Below are 25806 nucleotides of genomic sequence, written 5' to 3' on the forward strand. Positions count from 1 at the left end.
ATTTTTCTAACCCTACTCGATTGAAAGGTTTTCTGTTCCTAGGGAATAGAAAGGTCTAGATTAGAGGGCATTATTAAAAGCTACGCAAACATGAATGTTAAAGCTCTAAGTGACTGCTTGTTATAAAACTGACAACAGTACAAATTATATGTTCGAGAATTCAACATTTGCTTTTGTATGAATATGGAAAAAACACATAGCCCTTTTTTTTAGCCATCAAAGCAATATTTTATATTTTTGCAAGTTAAAATAAGTGCAAAACTTACACTAAGCAGATTTGTGCTGTATATATAGTACAGCAGAGAAAAGATCGCCTAGGGGGTTCCTGGGCTGTGTGGAAGACAACAGACAGAGCTGGTCAGTGAGCCAACCAGGGACAGTGCCTCACTGGACCTCCTGTTTGTGAACAGAGAAGGACCGGTGGGTGATGTGATAATTAGAGACCATTTTTGGCACAGTGATCATGAAATGATAAAGTTTTAAATTCTTAGATAAGGAACAGTGTCAGCAGAACTGCCACCTTGGACTTCTGGAGGGCAGACCTTGGCCTCTTTAGGAGGCTGGTTGACACAGTCAGGGCAGTAGTCCTGAAGGGCAAAAGAGTCCAGGAAGGCTGGACTTTCTTCAAGAAGGAAATCCTAAAGGTGCAGGAACAGGCTGTACCCATGTGCTAAAAGACGAGCTGGCAGGGAATAAGACCAGCCTATCTGGAACTCAGGGTGCTAATAAACCCTTTTACAGCTACTATATTAAACTGCTGAGCAGCTGATGATACTATGTAGGGTCAGTACTTTGTAAATGAAACTGTGGATTACAAAACTCTACTGGCAGTACAAAGAGATGATGAAAAGATGGAAGAGATTCTTAAAACTAGGAGCTGATTGAGTTAGGGAAATAAAATACACAAACTAGGAGTCTTTCTTACATGATACAAAAATGGTTAAACCGAGTATGCTATCAGAAATTTGCTCAAAAAAGCATTGTCAGAGATGTCTAGGTAGTTTAGAATAATAGATGAAAGTGCATTTCAGTCTGGATGAGGATTTTTCAACAACTGATTTTTTTTTTCCTTTTAAACAAAATAACAGCCTTCTATCCATTTTATTTGAGTGTTTAATGCTGTTGAAAAGCAGATCATTTACTTAGCATTTATTGTCAGCTATCCTTAAATTTTGTTACTGATGTGGCTGAAATTTCAAGCAAGTTAAAATTTTGTGACAGTAACCCTACTGTTCTAAGTAGCTCTTGCTTCCTGCTTGCATTTTTCATGATGTGTGTGAACACTAAATTAGCCATGAGTATTTTCTAAATCGTCATCAGATTTTCCAAGTAGTTGGTGAGGTAAACTCATCTTTTCTTCATCTGTTTGACCTTTATTTATTGAAAAGAAGGGAGACTCCGTGGTTCTCTCTGCTGGAGAAGCTGCCAATTTTTCCAGAGATTCCTCCAGCTCATGTCTGAGTTCATCTTCAGAATCTTCAAAATTTCTGCAAATGAAAACAAAATAATTATATTAAGTAAATATAACTTTGTTACAAACCTTTCTCCTTTCAAGGTGTTTTAGATTTTTTTAAAACACTTTATAAAGAATATACATGCAACACATATAATATGAACTGTTTCTTTTCTCCTTGTGAGATTATTTACCTGTGCTTATATCACAAGAGAAAGGAGCTGCAAAACCATTAATAATTAATGTTTTTGCATAATGTAATTTTTAATGACAGCATTGGCTCTGGCATATTGAATTACAGAATTAAAAGTTAAATTAGCAGACTCTGTAAGTAAGCTTTTTCATTTATTAATTTTAAATAACACCAAAAAAAGCTTTAGGCAATGCAAGCTGCCATTTCATGAAAACTGTTCAGTTGTGTGGATTTTTCTTCTGATGTACTTGACTTACGTGTCTTCATCATCTGATCTTGGCTCAAGTCTGCCTTCATCAACAGCAACAGGAGAGCATGTTTCTGAATCATCTGTCTTGTTTTCTTTTGGAGGCAACAGAGTTAACTTTCCTTCTGGAAAGGAAAAGTAATTTTCCTTCAGTTGTGTAATAGAAAACTGTAAAAGTGTTTAAAGTAAAAGCAAATAAGTAAATGGTTGAATTGTTTTGTTGTTGTTCAAATCACAGCAATGTAAATACCATGCTTCTGTTGATCACAAGTTTTAGTCAGTGGTTTGTAACTTCTGATTCATGGAGCCTAGTGGGTTTGTAGACCATAGGCAAGGAACTTAAGAAAGGCAATCTGGTGTTGTTAGGTTTAAGTTCCCAATATAGGGATCTCTCTTTTCAGTGGAAAACTACTTAGGGGACTAGTGTTTGGGAAAATCTGAAAATTACTACTTGGATGTAACTTGGATGGTTACCTAAAAATGCTTCCTTCCAAAGGCTGAAGGGCAAATGTGACCTGAAGGTGTGAGAACAATGTTGTTACTTTAGCATAAAGACTAAAATGTGATGCGACAGAAATCTGACTGTTTGGGTAACACTCTGCTCCACAATGTCAGCTTGAGTGAAAGGGCAGAACTGGGTATTGAGTGCCATTTCTGAAGAAATGTAATGGATAAAAACAACAGCAATTAGAATACCCATGTGACTTACTCTTCTTCAACCCTGTGAACTGCTAACAGTGAAAAGTGGTTTGAGTTTTATTTTGCCTTTTTTTTTTTAAGATGTGTAAGCAATAAAGCTAGTCTTAGGAGAGGGATTTAGCTAGCACAATTAGCTGGTTTTGCCCCCAAGATGGGGCAGTTTTAAAAGAGCTTGTTGTGCTATGAGATAAAAGGTTTGTAAGCTATAATTAGCAGGAAAGGGCTGACTGCACAGTTGCAAATGAAAGATATTTCTGACAATACATTAAAATTGTTGAAACTTAGATGCACAATTTACTTGCTCAGAAGTCCGGTCATCCAACTGTACATTCAGTAGATTGGCAACTGTGCATAAACCCACAATTTCCAGTTTCTGGAAGAAGCGTCTCCAGGCTTCTTTCTGTGGATAATACTCTGGCCTTATAGTGAAGAATTTGGATGAAAAGTAAATGAAATTTTTAAAGCAGTCTCTTACTTTAGAAAAGTGCACTGCAGAATAAGTGAGTTTGAATCCATTTCAGTGTCAACATGGATCATGTTGCAAAGTAAGTCACCACTGTCATTTAAGTCACCATATACTACAATTTACAGAAACACATGTGTTTGTATAAATGCTTTTTACGGGGTTCTTCAACCTCAACAGTTGCAGGGGCTGGATCCAGGTTTGTGGTACCTGCCAACTTACCTCTGACTACCCAGGCAAACAAACACATGAAAGCAACAGACAGTAAGTAGGGCTTGCCCTTTTCCCTGCTATTGAAAAACAGCAACACTGAAAGAGGTCTTTCAATGCTTCAGGACAGAGCACAGGCTCCACCCAGGTATTTCTAGTTTGCCAGCTGCTTGAAGATGTTAGTTTTCATCATAGACCCCCTCGCCAATTATAGAAGAAATAATACACTAAAGAAGGACGTGCAGAATTTACAGTAAAAAAACATCCCACCTATTTCTTGTTCAGGACAGATAAAGGAATCACTAGACAGCTCTGCTTCTGCTAAGATGTTCAGAAGAGTCTCTGGTGGTGTTTGTTTCCACTGCTTCCTGCTTTCTGGGATGTCTTCAGGCAGAATAGCATGGTCCACTGAAGAACAGAAAGGTTCTTGGGTCACTAAAGCATGACTGTGGCTTGGCACTGTCTTTTGTCAGAGTCAGACTTTTTAGTCCTAACACAGATTTCTTCCTTTTTTTTTTTTTAATTCTGGAACCTATATATATTTTTTTCCTTTATGAAAAAAAAAAATTCCTGAATTTTTTTATAAGTACTTGATCTGATTGATATTGCACAGAAAAAATAGTTTGGACGATGTCTAACACCAGTTTTAATGCTTTTAATGGAGTGTCAGTGCAGCCACCCCTGGGTGAGCCTATACTTTTGCCTGGGTAGCAACACTGTGTGCAGGGGGAAAACAGAACTCCACCACACTCACTGCCCTAGTTCTTGCTTGTCATCAGCTCAAGGCCAAAGAAAGTAGTGTTGATTAATTGCATAGACTGACATTTTTAGCCGTTGTTACCCAGGCCACAGAGTAATTCATAAAATGCACCCTTAATAAGTAAAAGCAGCACAGCATGATTACAATGATAGAGGGGAAAGTGATGACTGTATTCTGTGGCTTAATATGTACAATAACCTCTCTTATTATGATGTCCTGCAACTAAAAGCATGTCAGATAATGTGAACATTCAGGTGTGGATGAGTTCCATTTTAGGAGCTCACTACTTTCACTGAAACACAAAACTTTCTTACCAAGTTCATCTTCAGCCATAGTAGGACATAGAGATGTGACATCAGCATCAGCTAAAAAATTCAGTAGTGTCTGAGGGGCTCCAGCTTGCCAATGTTTTCTGGGTTTTTTTGTATCATCTACGTCATTAGACTCTTAAGGGGTAGAAAAAGAGGAGGCAAAGTTATTTAATTTTTTTTTAAGTAGATTTCAATGTGATTATAATATTATGTGACGTAAAGAGAGCACTCATCAGATAAACTTTCTATAGCCTTAAGTTACTGAATTTACCTAACTCCTATGTAATTTTCATTACATTTGAGTATTAATATTCAGCATTGCATTCCCCCAAGAAATACCTGTTTGGTATCCAGACAGTTCTTCCAAAGCTCTGTCCATATGATTTTCATGAACTTCCACCAATTTCTCCTTAAGATTCTCACCATCCACAAAACTTAAAGTCTCACTGAGTTTATCTAGTATCTGCAAAAAAACATAGGTTACTCTGGAAACAGAAAACAAATATGGTACAATAACTAATCACTCCTCATTTTACTGTTTGCCAGACAACCTCACGTATGCACAGGAAAATTGTGTAACAAAAAGTGAAGCAGCAGATCTCAGAAGTCACATTGTGATTTGGGAATCAGAGGGCTGCATGGGGCTCTGCAGAGATGTGAAAAAACAGAATGACAAAGTCGTGCTTTATAAATTAAAAATACACATACTAGAAATACCATGTATTTTCTATGTTGCTGTTAGAAATATTTTTTAAAAATTAATGTACTAATACAAAACTTAATAGGTAGCTATTACATGATGATCAGCCACAAATGTCATTCTAATAAATGAAATCACATAATGTTGTCTCTAGTCTCTCCTCTACTTTTGATACAAAACAGCTGCTTCCTATCAATGTTATTCTTGCTTTGGGATACAATACCAGTGAAAAGAAACAGAAATGTTCCAAAACAACTTACAAATCAAATTTGTCATTTGCAGACTAACTCTGTTTTGAGATAAGTTCTTCCTCTCAAGTCCAATTTATGAAATATAAATACCTGCGATCCTTTGTCTTTAACCATGATTGACCCACTTATCACCCAATTTTCTTCTAAGCAATTATCCTCTTGAAGAAGTTTAGATATATGCAATATATCAACAAATCCTCAGTAGGAAGTTTATATATATGCTTATATATATAACATGTATATATATTGTAATAATGATAGCAAAGGTAGAGGATGATGGCAATGGAAACAAATCTTAGATTATGGAGCTGCCATGGTTTCAGATAACTAATGTAAATTCTTTGAATATAATTATAACGTACCTCTGCTTCTTGAATGCTGTCTTCTTCAGGAACACAAACATCTAAATTAATTTCAAACTTTACTCCTCCCTAAAGAAAACTCACACGTCATTAATTTAGCTCATGAAATAAAAACATTTAATTAAAAGTACACAGTTTATACTGAAATACAAATTTGAAAATTATTCTTCTATTGGAAATAACATTTATTCAATAATATTTTCCTTCTATTTAACAAGATCAAAGTTGAGCAAACTGGACAAAAATAGACTTCCTTAGATATAGATTATTTTATTTTAGTGATTTTTTGAAATGATTGTATCCACTTTTAATTTGAAGGAAGAGTGTCTTTGATAATAATTTCATTCAAATCCTTGCATTACACAGCCATGGTTCTTACAGCTGGTTCTCAACCAGTGCTACAAGTTGAGTACTGTACTGCTTTCGTGCAATATTTCACAGAATACCTATAGTCCACAATGAGCTTATGGTCAGAAACCTTCCTGATATCTTATATGCATCTCCACTCAATTCTTATCTCCTTCTATAATTTAAAAAGCACCACAGAACAATCTTTTATACCAAAATGTTTAAAACTTAGCAGCCTGACTTGACTTCACTTAAACTTTTAATAAACATGAGTTCCCATGCACTACTAATACACTTTGATATAAAGAAGAGTAGGTAGGGATTGATTACTGTGTAGGAATATCTAAAGAGAGTCTCCCTCAAACGGTCAGAAAAACTCATTTATTTTCTTAGTGATTCTGTTTTCCCATATAAACTATTAACAAACAGTAGACCAGCTCTCTGAATTGACTCTCAAATAACTTGATTTCCAGAGCTACCATAATAACACAATAATTTGAAATGCACAGATATAAGAAGAAAATGGAAAAAGGAATAACAGTAAGGGTGCATACCTTTCTGTTATGTTTTTTTTCTAAGACATTTTGGTCTTGCATATCCTGGAGATGGACTTGTTCAAAGTTTTCTTCCATGTCCTGGAAGGAAAGAAAAAAACCCCAGTTCAAAATACACTCTTTGTAACCACAATATATGTATACTCTGTAAAGAAAGAGACTTGTTTAAGTAGCAAATATAGTCATTAATCTCCCTTGTATATATATCTGTAAGAATATGCTATTTGTTGGCAATTCTGACTTACCTGGCAAAAAGAAAAACAGAAAATCTTGCATAAAGTGCAAACCTCTGATTTTCCAAAAACCTATGTTTGAAAGATACAGTACTGTGTCAAGAAATAAATAATACATGTTTTATTTTTTTTATGATCACATGCAAGATGACTCAGGGTCATTTCATTCCGGAAGACTTTGGAAGTTCTGAAAATCAAGATTTTAGTGGAAACCTATGCCTATAGAAAGTATAGCCATGTTTCCTAGTATTTTGTTTTCTGGTAACACCTTAAATACATTTAATGACTCCTTTTCATGTTCTTATGTCTTCTGTTAGGACCAGACAGATAAAGGCAAAGTAAAGAACAGCATACAGCTTCTTCAGTGATCTATGGTGATTAGTGCATGTCTTCAACCTCAGGCAAAACCACAACAGATTTTTCTTTTTAAAACATCTATGCGGTTTCTCCAGTAGATGGAGAGCCCAGAAAATAGGGTGACATCAAGCAGGTCCAAAATCTAATGTTTCCTTTTCATGCATTTCCCCTTAAATCACTTGGAATATAATTTCTCCCCTAGCGTGGCTCCAGCTGCCTAAAACCCACTTCATCTCATCAAGTGGTGTAAATTTATTTTAGTAAAAGCCAGATCCAGGATCACTGAAGAGGATCCTACTGACACGGCAGCTTTGGCCAATCCGGCTGCAATAAGGTAGTAATGTCTGTCACTGGCTTATGTGTTCTAGCATAAAAAAGAAAAAAGTAAATATGATTGCCTCTATGTTTGAGGTTTGTTACCTGGAGTACTCCTGCTCTAAATCTGAATTCTTTTATATGGTTGTGGTATTCTTCCCGAATTTTCTGCAATTGTTTCAGATACTCCTATTAAAGAACAGTACAGTAGAACACATATATATTACAAATACATACAAAAATAACAGTAGCTAAACAAAATATTCTATCAAATCATGTATAAACAATTAAAAAAGGGATCGTGTGTCCTTTATTGACAGTTTTAAAGAACGCTTGATACTTTCTGTTAGACGATATTTGGGGGTTAAAACTCTTCCAGACTTTAAGCTTTCCAGACTCTTTCATGCTTTGGTTTAGAATTATGTCTAAACCAGCTAAGAATAACCCTAGAACTGTCTGAGTGCTGATGCTAAAGTTGCAATCCAAAAATAGAGGACTAGAAATTATGAAGACAAAAAAATTATGTAATATTTGTTGTATAGCATTTTGCTACCCATAACAAAACACACTCTGGTAACCTTTTCTTGAAGGACCTTTAACATTCCTATGCTTTGAAGCAAAAACTTCAAATTTGGCCAAAATTTAATTTTTCTATAAAGGACACCTCTGTTATTGTTTATATGACAGTCTACCCCAATTTGCCCACATTACAAATGGACAAATCCATAAAAAAATATTTTTTTTGCATATTTAATACAGTATTTGTGGAACTAAACAGCAACGGTTTCTGGAGAGTGTGTAAATGATGAGTATGTTCCAAAGTCTGACCATTATGTAAAAGTTAATATATTCATATTTATTCTGACATTTTTTTAATAAATCAAAGACAGAAAGATTAAATTTGTTTACATATGCTCACATAAGAAATAAGTATCAGTTTGTTTTCTCTGTCTCCCAAAAGCAAAACTAGAAAAGTATGTTGTTTCTCTATAAAAAGATAGAAAAAGAATGGAAAAGAATCAATGATGGAAAAGAGAATCTGATTAAAAAAACAAATTAATATGCAAAGATTACTACTATTAAGGAGTGTACAAAGACAGCTTTAAGCAGCTAAGGAAGAGACTACATTTACCTGTTCTTTCATTTCATTCTTTCTAGATATGTCCTGCTGATGGTTTTTGAGACCCTCTTCCTTTATTTTCTGCTGCCGTATTTTGTCATGACACGGGTCAGCAGAGGATGGTCTCAGCCCCTATGGATGTACAAATGAATCCCAGAGAGAAGGAACTGTCATTTAGAATCCTCTCCTTCAGTGCTCACTCGGTGCACTCCCCCTGTTCCACTGAGGAACGCAGTATAGGGCAAGTGGACTTCTTTAGAGGAAAAAGTTACAGTAGAACTTTACATTGTTATAGTTTTGTATTAGAAAATAAAACCTCGAGATGAGCATTGCAGAGCAGGTCAGGGAATTCACTAGAGCAAAGCCTTCTACCTGTCAGAGTTTGTTTGATGTTAGAAAGACATCAGTTCATCCTTGGATTTTCATTCACTTCCTTTTACAGATTTTATTCTGTGATTAGGTATTTACTTACCAGCTGTTTTTCCACTTTAATCTTGTACTGTTGAGCTTCAAAACGCCTTTGAAGAAATTCTGCAGTCCTGAGAGAAGAAAGTGATGTTCATATAGTACATTTTATTTCACAGACTCTGCTATCTTCTGCACAAATAATTCTCTGTATGTTCTATCACATATGACAAACAGAGCTCTCTTTGTATTGCATGAATAAATAAATATGGATAAAATACTTGTAAATATGGTAGAACAGTAAAATGAAACATATACTGTTCAGGCATGCCCCTTCCTATTACTTCAGTTACATTGGCCTTCTGAAGAATGCAGCAATGCCCTTCACCACCTTTTATTTTTTAAATGGCATATCAAAGTGTTAATGAAAATAAAACTGATTTCCATGATAATCAAAATGAGTGAAAATTGTCAGAATGGATATTCAGCCACCTTTTTATTGTCTTTCTCCCCTGTGCCTAATTCTATCAGTCTTACTGTATTTGTGTAATTTCTAAACTTTTGCTTTGTTGACTGATATAATCATCAGTCACTTGTAAGCTCCCTGTTTTCTATTTATTTAATTTTCTACCTCTAGAATCCACTTGTGCCACGGGGAGCCAAACTGAATTGACTTTGTCCTTAAATAAGGCACCAGAAACTCAGGTCAGAAAAGATGTTCTAAATCTGATGATCCCTAACTGACACATTCTAAACACTGTCATCATTGAATGAAAATTAATGATCCAGACAACCTTAAAGGAAAGCTTTGAAAGTAGACTGTATTAAAAGTCCCTTTCTCAAGGTTTTCAAAGTTCATCCACACCTAAAAAGGTCAGTCACAGAATGGACAGGCAATCTCCTAAGTAATGAAAAGGTTATATCTCTACTTCTTAAGAGAAAGACTTCAAAGCAAACAGTCTGCTGGAGAAAGGGTCTTTATATCTGAAACAGAAATATAAGCTCTGCAGGAAAAAAAATTATTTTCATGGCCTGCCTCTCACTCCTGTTCCCTCCAGCACAGAACTGCTTTTAATCTTTTTATTGTTCTGATCCTGGCGTGAAGGAATGACAGTGTTTATGCCTGATCTGAACAAAAAGTCTACAAAAAACCTGGTTTACTTCTTACCCAATAAAAGACTGGGCTGAGATTTGGGAGACATTTTGACAATGAAATGTCAAACATCAGGACAATACATTCAGAAGGAATTTCTGGACAAACAGGAACAGAAATTGTCTTGTTGTATAAGAAACTTAGGTTAAAAAAAAATACCAAAGACAAAGCAGAGAAGGAATTCTACTAAATGAGCTATGTCTAGTGTTACCTACTCAGGAAGGCTGACAGCTCAGAATATGCATGACAGTTCACCACTTATAAATGGAGTGAAAATTACCAGTCAGGGGGTGGAGTTGCAGCTTGTGCTTTTAGTTTATAGTATTCTTCAACTCTCTGGCTGATATGAGAAAGGTCATCATGTGCATTAGCTTTCCTCTGCAAGTTGTCAAGCTTCTCATAGTAATGACCATAATGGCCACATACTCTGATACTTTCTGGCCTTTCTACCATATTAAATCTGGAGGTCCGTGGCTGAAAATATAATAAATTATGTTAATTCACCTGTTCTCATTTGTAACAGTACAAGTTTGAATTCAATTCCTGTTCTCCCCAGTCTGAGCTGCATGGTAATATAGGCTGTCTACAGTACTGTAAGTTTTCCAAATCCTTTCACATATAACCCAGAAACTTCCTAACTCCTAAGGGCTTATGTAATCTTACCACTGTCTTTTCTTTTTTCCCTGTTCCATCAGCTCCTCTCATTAAGCAGCAGCCCAAATCATTGTGTGAGTCAATCAGCACGGGGCTTTATACTCTGTATACTCTGTAGTGTCATTGTCCCAGAGTCACTTCATTGTTCTGAAGCCTAAAGCACTGAATTGTTTTCAGGAGAGTCTCTTTTTGACATGTGGTAGGAAGGGAAACTTGGAATGTAGTTTTGGGCAGCATACGCATTGATTGCTGCTTTTGGGGGAGCACTGTGCTACTTCATTTCACATCTCTTTGTTCATGGGCCTGCGGGAGTTTGGCTTTCATTTCTCCAAGTCCTTACTGTGATGAAACATCCCTGTATTTCTCCCTTGCTACAAGACTGTCGTTTCCATTTCTTATAAGAACAATGCAGAGAAGACTATCATCTAGCTGCCACTGCATGATGTAAGTGTGGTCAGGCATCTACAAATTTTTCCATGGTGGGAGACTATATGGTGCATGAGGAAAATGCTGATTTTTGCTTATTTTCTTACATAAATGTAAAAGCATCTAAGTATCTGTTCCATAGATTGTAAATACTTTAACTATTCCTCCCTGTTTTTCTTCTTAGAAACACTGAGAATAGGCTCAGGTACCTATAGTATAGTCCAGATCACGATAAAATATAAATTTTGATTACAGCTGTGCACAGTGAAAGGAAAGTTAGCCTTTCTAACTTAATCCATCTCTGGATTTGGATTGGATATGCACAAATGTAACTATGAGAAAAACTAAATCCTATATTCTGCACAGGGCCAGTATTATACATAGGTAATGTAAGTGATTGTGTGATGGATGCAGTCCTGGGAACTCCATGTTCCCGTCATCAGTTAAGCCACCATAACTACAATGTGCAGATCTGGGAGCTCCCACATTCTAAATGTGCTTTCCCTATGTTCACCATCATCCAAGGCAGTACTGCATGCTCTTGAAGATAAACATAAAAGTGTGAAGTGATTCCAAGTAAGAGGCTGGACAAAGCATACAGCTGATATCCTGCCTGAGGAAAGAAGGAGGTGGAAAACAAGTGAGAGACACAAGTGGTTGTGAAAAAGTGGGGCTTGGATTCGGGAGAAGGCTGTCATTAATAAGTATACGAGACAAGGGCAGTGAGCGCTGTGGTTTTGCCCAAGAGTGGGCTTTCAGAGGGGCTGAAGGAATAGGATCAATGTACTTGCTTCTACAAAAAAATTGCAACCACAGGTTTTACTTACTTTTGTGCAAACATGAATGCAAAGCATGCCTGACTACTTTTGTTACAAAGGACCATACCAAAGCAGCCTACATTCAGTGTTTCCTACTTAGGCTTTCAAAAACACCTCTTTGAGGCTTTAGGAGTGATGAACTGTCTCTACTGACTTAGAGTAGGCACTGAGCTAAATTTCATACATCTTAATGAAGCCATTTAAAGGCTAAGAGCAGGCATTTGCCTTCTGAAGATGATTATATATTATGAGAATGTGGAGGCACAGTACCTGAAAAATGAACTGTTGCCCTCTTGAAGGGGGTTTCCATTCATTTCTTCGAAATAATTCTTGTTTCTTGACATGCATCACCATTCCAGATTCCAGCGAGACTTGGTCCTGAACTCTTGCTTTTTGAAGTTTATATGCTTTTTAACAGTAAGAGATTAAGGTTACATTCTGTGCTCTCTAGGTGATTAATGATCACGTGGTTTCAAATCATAGCAGGGTGTCTACGCCTAACAGTGACAGGTTGGGCCAACAAACACTGCTTACATCCTTTCATCATCATCACCACCATCGTCATGCTTCACACCTCCTAGGCATTCTACTTTTCATTCTTAGAATGACATGCTTTTGAAAACATGATTGACATTCACGTAAAGTGGATCTTACTGATTCATTTTGCAAAGCACACTGAATAAAAAGGAGACCTCTATGAACTAGCATGCTGATTTCATGCTCGTACCAGGAACAAAAACAGGAGATCTGATTCATAGGCTCAGTTTTCTTTGGAGATTAGGTCTACCTGCTTAGTCATTCCCTTCCTAAACCTAGCCCTTGCTACCTCAAAAATCACTAGATAATGTTATAGTACTTGTGAAATTTGAAAAACATTGAAAAGTGAAAAAGCTACATCATGAGTTCCCTGTGTAGGAGAATACAAGTACATAACATTCCACTTTGGTCAGTCAGTATTTTGCAAGTATTATAGTTGCAATAATGAAAAGTGGTTTCCTTTCTAGGATTAAGTAGTTTATAAGTGCATTTAAAATCTTTCCTGAGTACTGACTGTGAGAGGATCATGTCTCAGAGATAAAATATATGAAAAGTATGAGCATATGACCATAGGTAATTTTAAAAATGCTTAAGTTATTTAGGTGTTCAGGTATTTCTGTCCAAAATGCATAGGTCCTGCAGGCTGATAAATTTCATTGAAAGTCATTTCCAAAACAAAGAAAGTGAATACATAATCTGTTCTATCAATGAATACTAAATCCAATTATAGTTAATTATCTCTCACAATTTAATTTAATTAATAATACTTTATAAAACACGTTTTATTTTTTTGTAAAATACCATGGAGCAAGTTTTGAAAGACTGTTGCTTTTTTTTCACATAGCTTGGCAAAATTAGGTAAGGTTGTTTTTTATGTGATGGACCTAAACTGCATCTAGACCAAAGGCTCTCAGTTTTGGAAATTCTGTTCTTAAAAGACCTAAGACTAATATTTTCTATGGCAGCTTTTCTAGCTGAACGTTGGTAATGAGCTGGTCTTTTCCTGAAAAAAGCTACCTTTTCCTTAAGAGGAGAGCAATGCACTGTCTGGGTCAATGGTTCTGCTGTTGCATTTCTCTCCTTTATTTATTTTTAACTTTGTGTGAAAACCTTGTATCCAGCTGTGCAATAAAGACTGCTGGAGAGAGTTACAGCCATCACTTGTATCATAACTAAAAAATGTAACTGTAGAACAGCACTATTGTCATTACCTTGTATCCGCCGGGCTCCAGATTGTGGCACTGAAGGTCTTTTCTTATGTATCACGGTGTGACTGAGTTCTTCCTGTGTCATCTATTAGAAGATAGAACTGTTTATACTACTTTGATATATATTTTCTCTCAGCAAGGAGCAGCAGTACAGGCACTTACCTCAGGGGGCAAATACCTGAGAACAAGTTTCTGCAGGAAGGGCTTCCTTAGAATAGAACTGATGGATGGTCGATCTCTTGGTGATATTTTAAACAGCTGGGAAATTAATATCCTCAGATCATAGGAATAGCTGGGAGGCACTGGGTGAAAACGTCCTCTGCAAATTTTCAGCACCAGCTCATGCAAGCTATTGCCTTCAAACTTAATGAAAACAGTAAAAAGAGGACAGTAAGTACTGATGGTTGGCAATAATGAACTAGACACCTCAACTTGAAAAAAGGCACTTGCTGATACAATCAGAGAATCATGGAATGCTTTGGGTTGGAAGGCATCTCACAGATTGCCTAGTTCCAATTCCAGACATGGGCAGGGACACCTTCCACAAGACCAGCTTGCTCAAAGTCCCACCCAACCTGGCCATGTACACTTCCAAGGTTGGGGCACCCACAACTTCTCTAAGCGACCTGTTCCAGTGTCTCACCACCCTCACAGTAAAGAATTTCTTCCTAATATCTAAGTTTACCCTCTTTCACTTTAAAGCCATTTGCCCTTGCCCTATCAGTAAATGGCCTTGTAAAAAGTCCCTCTCCACCTCTCTTGTAGCCTCCTTTAGGTACTGGAAGGCTGCTCTAAGTCTCCTTGGAGCCTTTTCTTCTCCAGGCTGAACAGCCTCAACTCTTTCAGCCTATCTTCACAGGAAAGATGTCCCAGCCTTCTGGTCATACTCATGGGTCTCCTCTGGACTCATTCCAAAAGGCCCACATCCTCCTTATGTTGGGGGCTCCAGGCGAGGTCTAATGAGAGCGGAGTAGAGGGGGAGAAGTCCTGTGCTATGCAATCCCTTCACAAATCATTTCTTACTAACCACAGTTTGCTGCAGAAAATGAATATAACCACTTTGATTGTATTTTCTGGTAATGTTCTCCCTGTTTCAGCTGCATAGCTTAAAAGATCCAATAGATTCTGTACCTGGAAGAGTTTTATTTGTACTCTGCCATCATACAGTAATGCAGAAGCAATTTTTCCAGAATGAAATATGATTTATTTTGCCAAATATTGTTCACAGAGACCTGCCTACATATTGTATTCACATTGTTCACCTTCAAAACTTAACAGCTTCTTGGGAACAAAGATACAATCCTGATTTTTTAACAACTGACACCAATCAGATAAATAAGTCCCCTCAGTTCTTAAAGATCTCTTAAAAGGCCAGCATGAATATAATTTCTAAGAGCTTAGACGGGTGAAAATAATTTTGAAAGCAAATTCTTCCTAAAATTACCGTTTTGTTTATAGGGCTATTTTGAAGGTGGTGTAACCAAAAATTGTCTTAGCTTCACTTGCATTTCTTCTCTATATCTGTACTAAGTCTCTGCCTTCAAACGGAAAAAGTGGGCAGCAATACAGAATAAAACACCTAGTATTTATACAAATTAACATTAATGTTTTCCCACTTCGTGAAATCTGAAATTTTCCTCAGCAGTATCCCCCTTGCTCTTAACTTAGCACAACTGCTCTCCCTATCAGTGCTGCTCTAACTTCTCCCACATCCAAGCTCAGCAAAAGATCAACTTCTGATGGGCCCAAGAGATTTTGTTGTCAAGATTAATTTCTGCTGTGTTCCCTTCTTCACATATGATACAGATTATCTGAGGCTTAGATAAGGGTGAGGACAACACAACTTCCTGAAGATAATATCTCAGTTATTTTCTAACATAAATGTGCTTTCAAACAAAGCAAAACAAAGCCTTTAGGAAAATACTTCTGCAGGCTCAAACTGCTTGATGGAGAAATGTGGGTTTCAAATTCTTTATTAAGTATAGATTGATATATTCAAATACAAATGAATAAAATTATATGGCTGAACCTAACCTTGAAGTCTGGCTTTAATTCTTTCTATTGTTCATCTGCCTTTTGGAAAAGTTTAGTACTTTTTAAAGAGTAAATTTATGCTCAAAGTGTGTACACACACGCATATATGTAAGTTATAGGAACACAGCATAATACATTTTATTATGCACAAAACAGACACAATATGAAAAAATAAACACCAAGAGTCAATTTTTAAGATCAATAAATAAGCTGAAAATAATTCTAGTAGCTGACTATGAATACTATTACTACTAGAGTTTTTCCAAGATGTCAACTGTATTTTAAAATAATACAATAATGATCCGATTGCACAGTACTTACAGGATGTTTTAATGTGCATAGTTCATAAAGCACACAGCCAAGAGACCAAATATCTCTGTGAGTAAAAAGTAATCAAAGTTTCAGTTAAAAGTCTATAATATTCTCATACATGAAATCAGTACCTCCTCTCAACTGTCACATTTATTATTATTGCATTTTTTTTCTTAAGATGCATGGAAAAGAACAGCTAGAAATTTCTTTTTAGTTGTGGCACCAATTCTTCTATGATACCTAACTAGGTATTATAATTGTAATTGGAAAAGGCACGTGGCAAAGAACGTCTGCTTAATATTTCTAGCAGCATGAAGGACAAAGCTGACTTTGATAGTTAAGGAGACAACAAGGGAGTACACTTGTGTGAATACCACCTCAGAGCTGAGATGTTAGTCTGGGCTCCAGAGCATTTGGTGTTTATCACATGCCCCACACAGAAGGGGGTCTATCCCACTCAGCTCCTGACCTCATAGTGCTTCTCATCTAGTGTTTTGTGTTAAGCCTGAGTGGGCCATTTTGCAATTCTCTGACCTATATGTATTTTCTGGAGGTGGCTGTTGCAAATTTCCAAAATAGGAAACCTAGCAGCTTTCATTTTAGTGTATAAATTTCCTATTATTTTAGTGTATAAATTTTAGTGTATAAATTTCCTATTATTTTAATGTATAAATTTCCTATTTTTTCCAAAATAGGAAACCTAGTAGCTTTCATTTTAGTGTATAAATGATAAGTGAATCTATCAAAAAATTAATAAACTTTGAACTGGAAAGATTCATTGGTGATCGCATGTTGGAAACAAGAGAGAAATTTAGTATTTGATGGAGAAGCAGATAAAGCAAAGGGGAAAAGAAATCTGTTTTACATTTACCACCACTGCTAACAAGAAGTATTAAAGGAGAGTTAAAAGTACAAGAAATTTTATATTTAAAAAAAAATGTAACTATGTTAAGCCTGTAGATTAATCATGACAAAGTCATGATGGCTACATTCTGGACACTGTGAGCCAAAATACTACTGACATTGTTGTATAGTATAACATAGTTGTTATCTACAATGATGCATCTAATTATTGTACACAAATAACACAAAACTTCACAATAAGTGACACGTGAACTTCCTGGTGCCCTGCACAAATACTGATTTAAACCATAGTATTATTGAAATGAGTTCTTTCATGTCTGCACACCCTCATGCCTAAGCATATGAAGGAAAGACAGAGACTTACGTTTTGTTGTTATATGGCCGATTTTCACAGATCTCAGGTGACAGATAATAGGGGGTCCCTACACATGTATGGGCGAACTCCATAGTGCTAATGAAACATAATGAACAAAAAGGAGCACTTACACAATGAAAAAGTTTACGAGTAATTTAATTAGAGACTTCTCTGTCCCAGGGTAAAAGCCTGTGGGGGACATTATTTATGCTCTCCAAATAGCTGAATAAGCGAACACCCCATGAAAAACTACAATATTTCCCAGTTCTGTGTAGAAATGACGCAGTCTTCTAATAGTATTTGTACTTCAATGGAAAGCACAAGAATTCCCTGTCCTTATCTTAAACCATGAGCTTTTCATTATATTTTCTCTCTTCTGTCCAGTCGAGGAGGGGAGTGACACCAGACCTGGTGTCAACTCACCACGGAAACTTAATTTGCTAGTTACATGAGGAAAAGGACTATCAAGCTCTAATTATATTGTTCCATATGGCTACTAAATAAATTTTGAAATATCTGTACTTGGACATTCAAATTCTGAGGTTTACTTCCTATCTGCTATGTACTATTCTGCTGTGTGGGTGCAATCCTTAAAGTGGTTATTCCCAGAACACTTATGAAGGTAGGTACTTTCTGCATAACTAGTTTGCGTGCTGAGGGTAGGTCTGGACTCCATAGAGGAACACACCACAAAGATATGAGAGCTGGCAGAGACTGCAGCTAGAACACCAAGATGGCCTATGCCTGGAGATGAGGAGTTTTTGACCAAGGTACTAACCAAACATGCTAACCCGATCTACTCCAACTCTTCAGCAAGAATTCCTAGTCTGATGCACCACTGAACTTGCAAGGTTATGTAGGCCCACATCTAAAGCCAAGCTAATGGAGCCTTAACAGAAGTTCCATGGGGTGTATGTCCATGTGAAGAATACATACAAGTACCTAATATATGTAGCACAGTTACGTACATCTGAAGAGAGGCACCAAAATATCTGTGTTGGATAAAGTTCTTGGTTATCTTTACTGATGTTGTATAGACAGAAATGTGGATAAAGTTAGCTGACTTAATCTAGGGCTAGGAAAAATTTTTAACAAGTGAAGTGCAGTGGGTAAACTACAAAGCAACTGAGAAGGACTGACAGTAGAAGGACAAAATGAAAAATGATCAACAGACGAAATTACCTTTCCATGCAATACCTAGAAAAATTGTGGACCTTCTTTACCACAATATCCTCACAATGATAAACCAGGAACCACAAAAAGGGATCAAATTTAAGCATTTTCCTCTTGTTAGCATGATCCCTGGTATGTTTTGGCCACACCTGGCCACTACATACGATAGGCCAACCTTATCCACAAAGTCAGTAAAGATAAGGCTGTTTCTTTTGGGAGAACAGAGATTAGCCATACCGATGAATGCCATGCCTTACTCTCAGGCCCAGAAGGGGGTTCCGGGTGCTTTTAAAAATCAGTATAGGCTCGGTCTTGGAGGAAAACACAAAGAAAATCTGTACAAACTCTTCTTACACTCTAGTTTTTAATGCTCTTCATTTTGGTTTAATGAAGCAACAGAAGTTATTATCAACAGCAGCACAAACAGGAACTGTGCCTCCAGAATCTCTTTATGTCAGTTCCACAGAGAATAGGGAAAGACTGTGGCTTCTCCTATACCTAACAGAAGTCCAGTTACTGGGCTAGACACATCTGTGGTTCCATGCAGGATGGCATGTTTTAGGATAACGGGTTAAAAAATGCAGCATCAGACCCCTTGTATTTCAGAGCTCTCGAACAAGACAATCCACAAACAATTTGCACATTCAGGTCACATTCTGAACATTCACAAACAGTCCTGTTTGGTGTAGGTCACAGATTAATTAAAAATGGTGCTTACCTGTTCAACTGTCTTGCTATGCCAAAGTCCCCAAGCTTTGCTACCTTTCCATTACTGCTAAGAAAAATGTTCTGCAAATAAAAACAAAACTGGTGTGTGAAAATGAATCATGGCTTCTTATGCACATTTTTCACTGGACAAAATGGCCCCCTCTCCAGTACTAGTTTTACTACCTGTGCTTTTACATCTCTGTGTAAAATCTTCTTGTCATGAATATGCTTCAAACCCAAGGAGATCTGCACAAACCAACTGAGAATCTGCAGGGAAAGTTAAAGGAAACAGATACCTATGAATCTGTGTGACTCTAATGTCCAATTGGGTATTTTACTGAAATATATAAAATAAAGACTACTACAAAATCTAAAATATGTAAAACATATGCAATGTAAAATAGTAAAAATAATATTTTTAAAACTAACGCCATAGGCTTTTCCTTTCCAATTAGTTCTATCACTAGACCTTAATTTAGAAATGAGGGAGTTCAAATAACAACTAAGACAGAATTGGAAAGTGTCTTCTAAATCTTCAGTGATGGAAATCGTACCACCTAGTTATAATACTTGTAGTACTACTAAATGTAGTCCAGGGGAAAAAAAAAAAAAAAAAAAGGGATGGTCTAAAACACGGTGAAAAAAGGGAGCTATGAAGAAACTTGCATAATAAGTAAGCACAAAGGTGCTTAGTTTATCCTTGACTCAGTACAGCTTTTAAACACATATTTAAATTCAAATATACGTGTCTTCTTGAAAAACAGCCTTTGTACTTAATCCAGAAACAAAAGTACAATGTGCTTTTATGCATCTCTATTTAGGAAAGTCCATGGGCGTGAAAGACTTTGATTAAAGCAATAATCTTCTATTTATTAATGCTTCATATTAAGTAGATGATTTCCTGAATACGGCTGATGCCACAAATTAGACTTTCTTAGGCATACATTTGAAACTTTAAAGATGTTTTAACAATGTTAAGTTAAATTGGGTAATTTGCTTTACTTTCTTGATTGGCATTTGTATCTTTAGTTTCTATAATCTGTTCTTTTGTCTATTTCCTTTTCCTTTCTTTCAATATGTATTATTCTGGGTCATTGTCAAGGGATTTGTGTGTGTTGGCTCTTTCATGTTTTCATGATCTCTGGGTTTGTCCTCTCTTTATTTTCTTTCATGTTCTCTCTATTATGACTCCCAATGGAGTTATTACTGAACCTGTAATTCACTTTCAATTCACTTCTACACTGAGGAGTTCCTCTTTTCCTACTAAAGCAAAAAGAAAAGTCACAATACTTTTTTTTTTCCTTCACTTTTATGCTTTAGAGTATATTTCCACTAACAGGTTGGACACTATCTATCTGGTTTCTAAGCAAGATTTCATTGTACCTGCAAAAGACTATGCATGATTAAATAATCACACGGTTCATTACACTAATTCCAATACATAAGAGAAAATTTCCTTCAGAAAGGTAGGAGTCAGCAAAAAAATAAAGGAATAAGAAAGGAATAGTGGGAAATTCTATTTCTGTGAATCACAATACTTATCATGCTCACCTATTTACAAAATAAAATTTATGTGAACATGGTTCAAAAGCAGCCAGATATCTGGGCTTGTTTCTCTGTGCTCATTTAAACGGCATCAGAGAAATCTTGACCCAAATGAAATAAATGAGAAACTTACCATGGACTTCAGTATAGAGCAGGATATGCCTTGATAGCCAGTAGCATAAACAAATTAAGAATTTGTATATAATATATACACCCTAATTCGAAAACAGTCTTTAAAAGAAAGTCTTTATGGCTTAATAGGTATAATACCAATATAATAAAATCTACATCTATGATGGAAGGAGCAGTGGGAGAAAGGGGGGATAAGAAATGTCATCATACTGCTAATGAATTAATTTCAGATCTTAAAGCAGTGTTAAAAACAAACCCTTCCACTCCTACTAAAATTACTTAAAGTTTCCTTTAAAAGTTCAATTATTTTAGCAGGCCAGAAAAGAAACAGTAGCTAGTACTGGATAAATCAAACCACGTTTTACACAATATGTCCTTTCCTCTAATGATAACTTCTTTCACCTGGTCCTCGTCAAACAGTACTCCATGCTGCATATTTATCCGCTTCATTAAATCTCCACCATCACAGTATTCCATCACAATATATAGCTTGTTCTTTTCTGAAAGGAAAAATGTGATTTTTCCTTTATTCCTTTATTTATTCATTAACACAGCAATAAATCATAGTTATCCTTTATGGTCTTTCTCTCAAAAGGTAGTAGTTAAACTCTACCTACTCCTCTATTTCAAAGAAAAACTGAGAAAAAACCCCGAATATTTCCAAGTGAAACCTGATGCAAAACTAAGGCATTAAAAATATTTAAATGAAGACTCACCAAAATATTAAATACATGAGAAAACCCTCAAGAGACCCCACTGATAGAAAGAGAGATGTTCTTACAGGAATACTTAGAATGCTTCGTAGTTGAGGTCTTTTCCCAGTAATAACTAAGTATGCAGTTAGGCTTAGGGAAAAAGTTAAAAGTAGGCAGTGTCAAAAGAGTAGAAATAAACAACAGGGCCTGCTTAATACTGAAATTCATCCTATTCTTACCCCTCTGGGACTCAGTAGACTACGTGATTTATATGTTTCCTAAAACATTTACAGTCCTGATCACACAAAACAACTTGAACACACGCTGCAACTATAGCATTCATTGCATAAGGTATTGCTTATGGCAGATGTCAGCAGGAACAATAAATACAGGGAATTAGCTTTTATGGTGAACAGACTTCCCTCTATCTCTTTCGATCCTGAAGAATTCTGTATCCTTGAGTGATACCTCAAAATACGGTTTAAGAGAAAAGATTAGTACAGCACTATGAGCTTGATATTGGATGATGGAAAAGGCTGTATTATATCAAGGTTTGAAATACCAATGTTTTTTTTCCATTCCAGATGATGAAAGATATTTTCAGGTTTACTAATAGCTTGCATTTCTATTAAATGGTCTCTTTTTGTGCTTGCCTGTTTTGTCTGTGTGTGTATTTATATGCACACATATGTATGTAAATTAGTATATATGTGTGTATGTATATAGGATGTATGTATCATATTCATATAATGTCACGTATGTGATGTCGATAAACATAATACGAGGAACATAAGGTTGGATCTGATTAAATGATCATTCTATTTCTTGCCTATTTGAACAGCCTTTTGTCCTATTTGATCAGTTTATTCCTTGCTGTACTCAAAAGCTCTCTTCTATTGAAACACCTAGAAAGTTTCACTAAATTCTGGACTCCTATAGGAGACCAAGACTAAAGTTCAACTTATGAGGTACAGGCACCACAGAATCTAGGAGTCATGCCACAGTACCCACTCACACTCATGAAGAGGGCAACTGATGACTGAATTTGATGCCTCGTGTCCATTTTTAGGATGTGGGACTTGTTAGCACTTTTAAGTAAGGGCTTAGGGACAGGGCTAAGGTTGGTCAAAATTAACTAATTGGGTTTTCTGCCTTCCACTCTTTTAATCACAGTAAAATAGAAGAGTTAAAAGTAAACCTTGCAATGAAGCATAGAAGGTTACAATGTTTGCATGCTTCATCTGGGCCAGAAGAACGACTTCTTTCTGAGAGGCTTCTTTTTCTTTCACAGGCATCTACAAAGAATTAAGAAACTATATGCTAGCAACGATATATTTAACTATTTTTAAAAGTTTTCACATCATTATAAAACTGTTCCCACAAATACAAAAATACTGTGTACCAAGGTAATAAAGAAATATCAAATATTATCCATATATAATGTAAAATATAAATTTGCAGTGTATGCTTGGAAATATATTAGAACATTACTGACGTCAAACCAAATTATGAGATTTTACAAACAAGCAAATATAATACCTTAAACCTTTTTACAAAAATGCTATTGGTAAGGTAGCTGACGAGTAGAGTTAAACTCTGATGTTAAACTTCCCTTAAGTACTCGAAATATATGGGTCTTGATGATTCTCTATTCCTACTACGGAGGATCACAAAACAATAAAGCAAAAAGGGAAAAAGGGTCTCCTTTTTAGTGATGTTTAGTGATTTTTTTTTTCCTTTGCCCTGGGGGAAGTAGGAAGAGGGAAGAGAGGGACTGCTACTGGGGGGTTGGGCATTTGGCAGGGAGCCAAGTCCAAACCATCATACTAACAAATATTTTTGAAATGTAATCCTCAAAGATTAAAAACCAATAAAGTGAATAAAACACATCCTATCATATAAAAAACTTTAGGACTTCAAAGCAGTAAATTTCTGTATTCAGCTCCTGATTTTTGAACAAGTTGGATCCACTGTAATATTTCATTAGCTGCCATTTTTCTATTTTGTGAACATCAAAACCTACGACTGGAAATACATGGGGTTTATTGGTCACGAGAATAGACAGAAAATATTTTTGCATTTAGTTGTGTTATGGGTTTGCCCCAATTCAGCTCTTTCTAAAATAGAGGTCTAAAACACACATAATCAACAGCTTCCTAATAGTACCTATTTCTCTTGTTCTCCTGGAAAGGGAGTCTAGCCAAGCAGCTCAAATGCTGACAACAACAGAATGGAAGTTTAAAATTAGATGATATGAATCAAACTGACATAAACACAAATGAGAATTGGAAAGGCACCACTGTGAATTACTTATGTCTGAAAAGATGCATGTGGGAAAAAAGGAAATTAAAAAGCTTAGAGAAATGTATCACAAAATTGTGATTTGTTGTTTCAGTGGCAATATTTTCATTGTAGTTAAATCAACAAACATAAAATTTGTATTAGGCAGTGTTACGCAAGTGGGTAAAGTTTGAAAAGAACAAAAATGCAGTAAAAAGTAAAGAATATTGAAATATGTATTTTGTTTATTCTTGTAAAATACTCAATTAGCTAAGACTGCAGTCTTTGGAAAGTTTAGCTCTATATAACTGAGATGGAACTACCAAGGAGATAAAACATAAGCCAAGTTCATATCCTAGCTAAATGCAAGTAGGATAATCCAGTAAATATAATGTTTTTTTTTTTTTTGTTTACCTTAGTTAAATTGATCTCTTTGATAACACATGGCTCATTATCCATTTTTCCTTTTGCCAAGAATATTTTGCCAAAAGATCCTTCTCCGATTTTTTTAATGATTTCATATTTATCCATGATGTCTTCAACTTAAAACAGTGGCTAAAATAAAAAGTGCTCAAATTAGTCTTGTACGTAGTCAGTGCTGCAACATCTAAGTTGGATGCTAAGGAAAGAGACACTACCTTTTAAGACTGCCATTTTTATAATTTTTTATTACATTTTATCACATTTTTATTACTGCTGCTGCACCTCCCTAAAAATATCATCCTCTGGAATTATCTGCAATAATTTTTGCAGATCTGAACTTTCAAAAAGCAGAAAGTTTATCAGTGTCTTATAAAGAAAATCCTAGTACACCCTAAAGTTAATACATGAGAAGGCAGTGGAGACTACTATGTAATATTAGGATATAATTTCAGAAAGTGTGACTCATTATTTCTTGAAGTTAACAATACTGTGGAATCATTCTTTTCATGGAAAAAAATAGCTTTAATCTATTTCATGTTGATTTAGTTTATACTAATGTGAACTAATGTTAGCAACAACATGAAAAGCCATTGCATATCTCAGGAGACCATGGCCAAGTGCAGTCAGGCTTTAGCAGTCATCTGGAAACATCTGACAGGAACAGTAATGTCACTGGGTACCTTGCATAAGTTCCATAAGCATACTTGCACACATAAATACGAGCAAGCACACATAAATACGAGCAAACTCTACAAAACTGTTCTTACTAGTTGGCCTGAGTTTTAGCAAGGGAGATTTGCTCAGATACCAGACACTCCCTGCCAGGCAGGCAAAGGAAGCTCCGCAACAGGCTCCCTCGGGAACCCACATAGGCTGCATCGCTGGCAGTCACCAAAGACCACTCTGGCAGTGCAAGTAGGGTGACCTTCGGGCATTTATAATTTCGATGTTTGGGTAAAAGCCAGCTCCTGTTGGCAGTCACAGGTGAGAGGCGGCCACTCGGGTCAGATGAGCTTCTCAGCCCGGCGTGCCGTGCTGCCCCCGGGCAGGGGTGCGCTGCCCGCTAGGCTCAGCCCCGCTTCCACAGGCGACACCCCTTGCCCCCCGCCACCCGAGGAGGGCAGCTTCGTGGCCGGGGCGCTGGGGAGGGGAGGGCAGCAGGACCTACGCCGACTCACGGGCGGTGGTCTATAGCCGCGCTCGGGGCTGGGGCAGAGGCAGCGCGGGTGTCGCGGGGAGGGGATGCCCCCGGCATTCCCGCCTGGCACCGCTCTCCGCCGCCCTTCCCACCCCAGCTGTCCGGCCGTCCCCATGGCGACGGGACGCGCCGGCGGTCAGCCCTCGCCGGTGCCTCCCTCCCCTGGAGACCTGCTCGGCTCGGCTCGGCTCGGCCAGGCTAGCCCCGGCCAGGCTAGCCTTGGCCAGCCCCGGCCGCCGCCGTGGTTGCCGCGGGGGTCGCGGTACCTGAACGCGCTCAGCCACCACCGGAGCCCGCACGGCCGGGAAGG

The 25806-nt window shown here is 36.9% G+C and overlaps 1 protein-coding gene across 3 annotated transcripts; it reads right to left on the reverse strand.

The window, feature by feature from the left end:
* Nucleotides 1-1093: 1093 nt before the first annotated feature.
* Nucleotides 1094-24535, reverse strand: LOC114059568 (serine/threonine-protein kinase Nek5-like). Of its 3 annotated transcripts, XM_027888161.1 has the most exons (21): nt 24290-24535; nt 22794-22890; nt 21303-21400; nt 19407-19490; nt 19234-19304; nt 17352-17438; nt 16133-16187; nt 13940-14140; nt 13781-13862; nt 12303-12439; nt 10415-10608; nt 9049-9115; nt 8589-8708; nt 7562-7645; nt 6552-6632; nt 5650-5718; nt 4676-4799; nt 4340-4471; nt 3536-3673; nt 1904-2018; nt 1094-1487 (listed from the first exon to the last, which is right to left on the reverse strand). In XM_027888161.1, the coding sequence occupies exons 1-21, from the start codon at nt 24404-24406 to the stop codon at nt 1289-1291; spliced, it is 2352 nt and encodes a 783-aa protein (XP_027743962.1). In that variant the 5' UTR covers nt 24407-24535; the 3' UTR covers nt 1094-1288. The 3 variants fall into 3 exon arrangements, with proteins under 3 accessions (XP_027743962.1, XP_027743964.1, XP_027743963.1); XM_027888163.1 differs by lacking the exon at nt 21303-21400 and having other exon boundaries at nt 24290-24396; XM_027888162.1 differs by lacking the exons at nt 21303-21400; nt 22794-22890 and having other exon boundaries at nt 24290-24534.
* Between the last annotated feature and the right edge of the window lie 1271 nt (nt 24536-25806).

This window comes from Empidonax traillii, unplaced genomic scaffold (assembly GCF_003031625.1).
Source record: "Empidonax traillii isolate 1590-97213 ecotype Southwest subspecies unplaced genomic scaffold, ASM303162v1 scaffold232:size1090087, whole genome shotgun sequence".
Taxonomy (NCBI): Eukaryota; Metazoa; Chordata; class Aves; order Passeriformes; family Tyrannidae; genus Empidonax; species Empidonax traillii.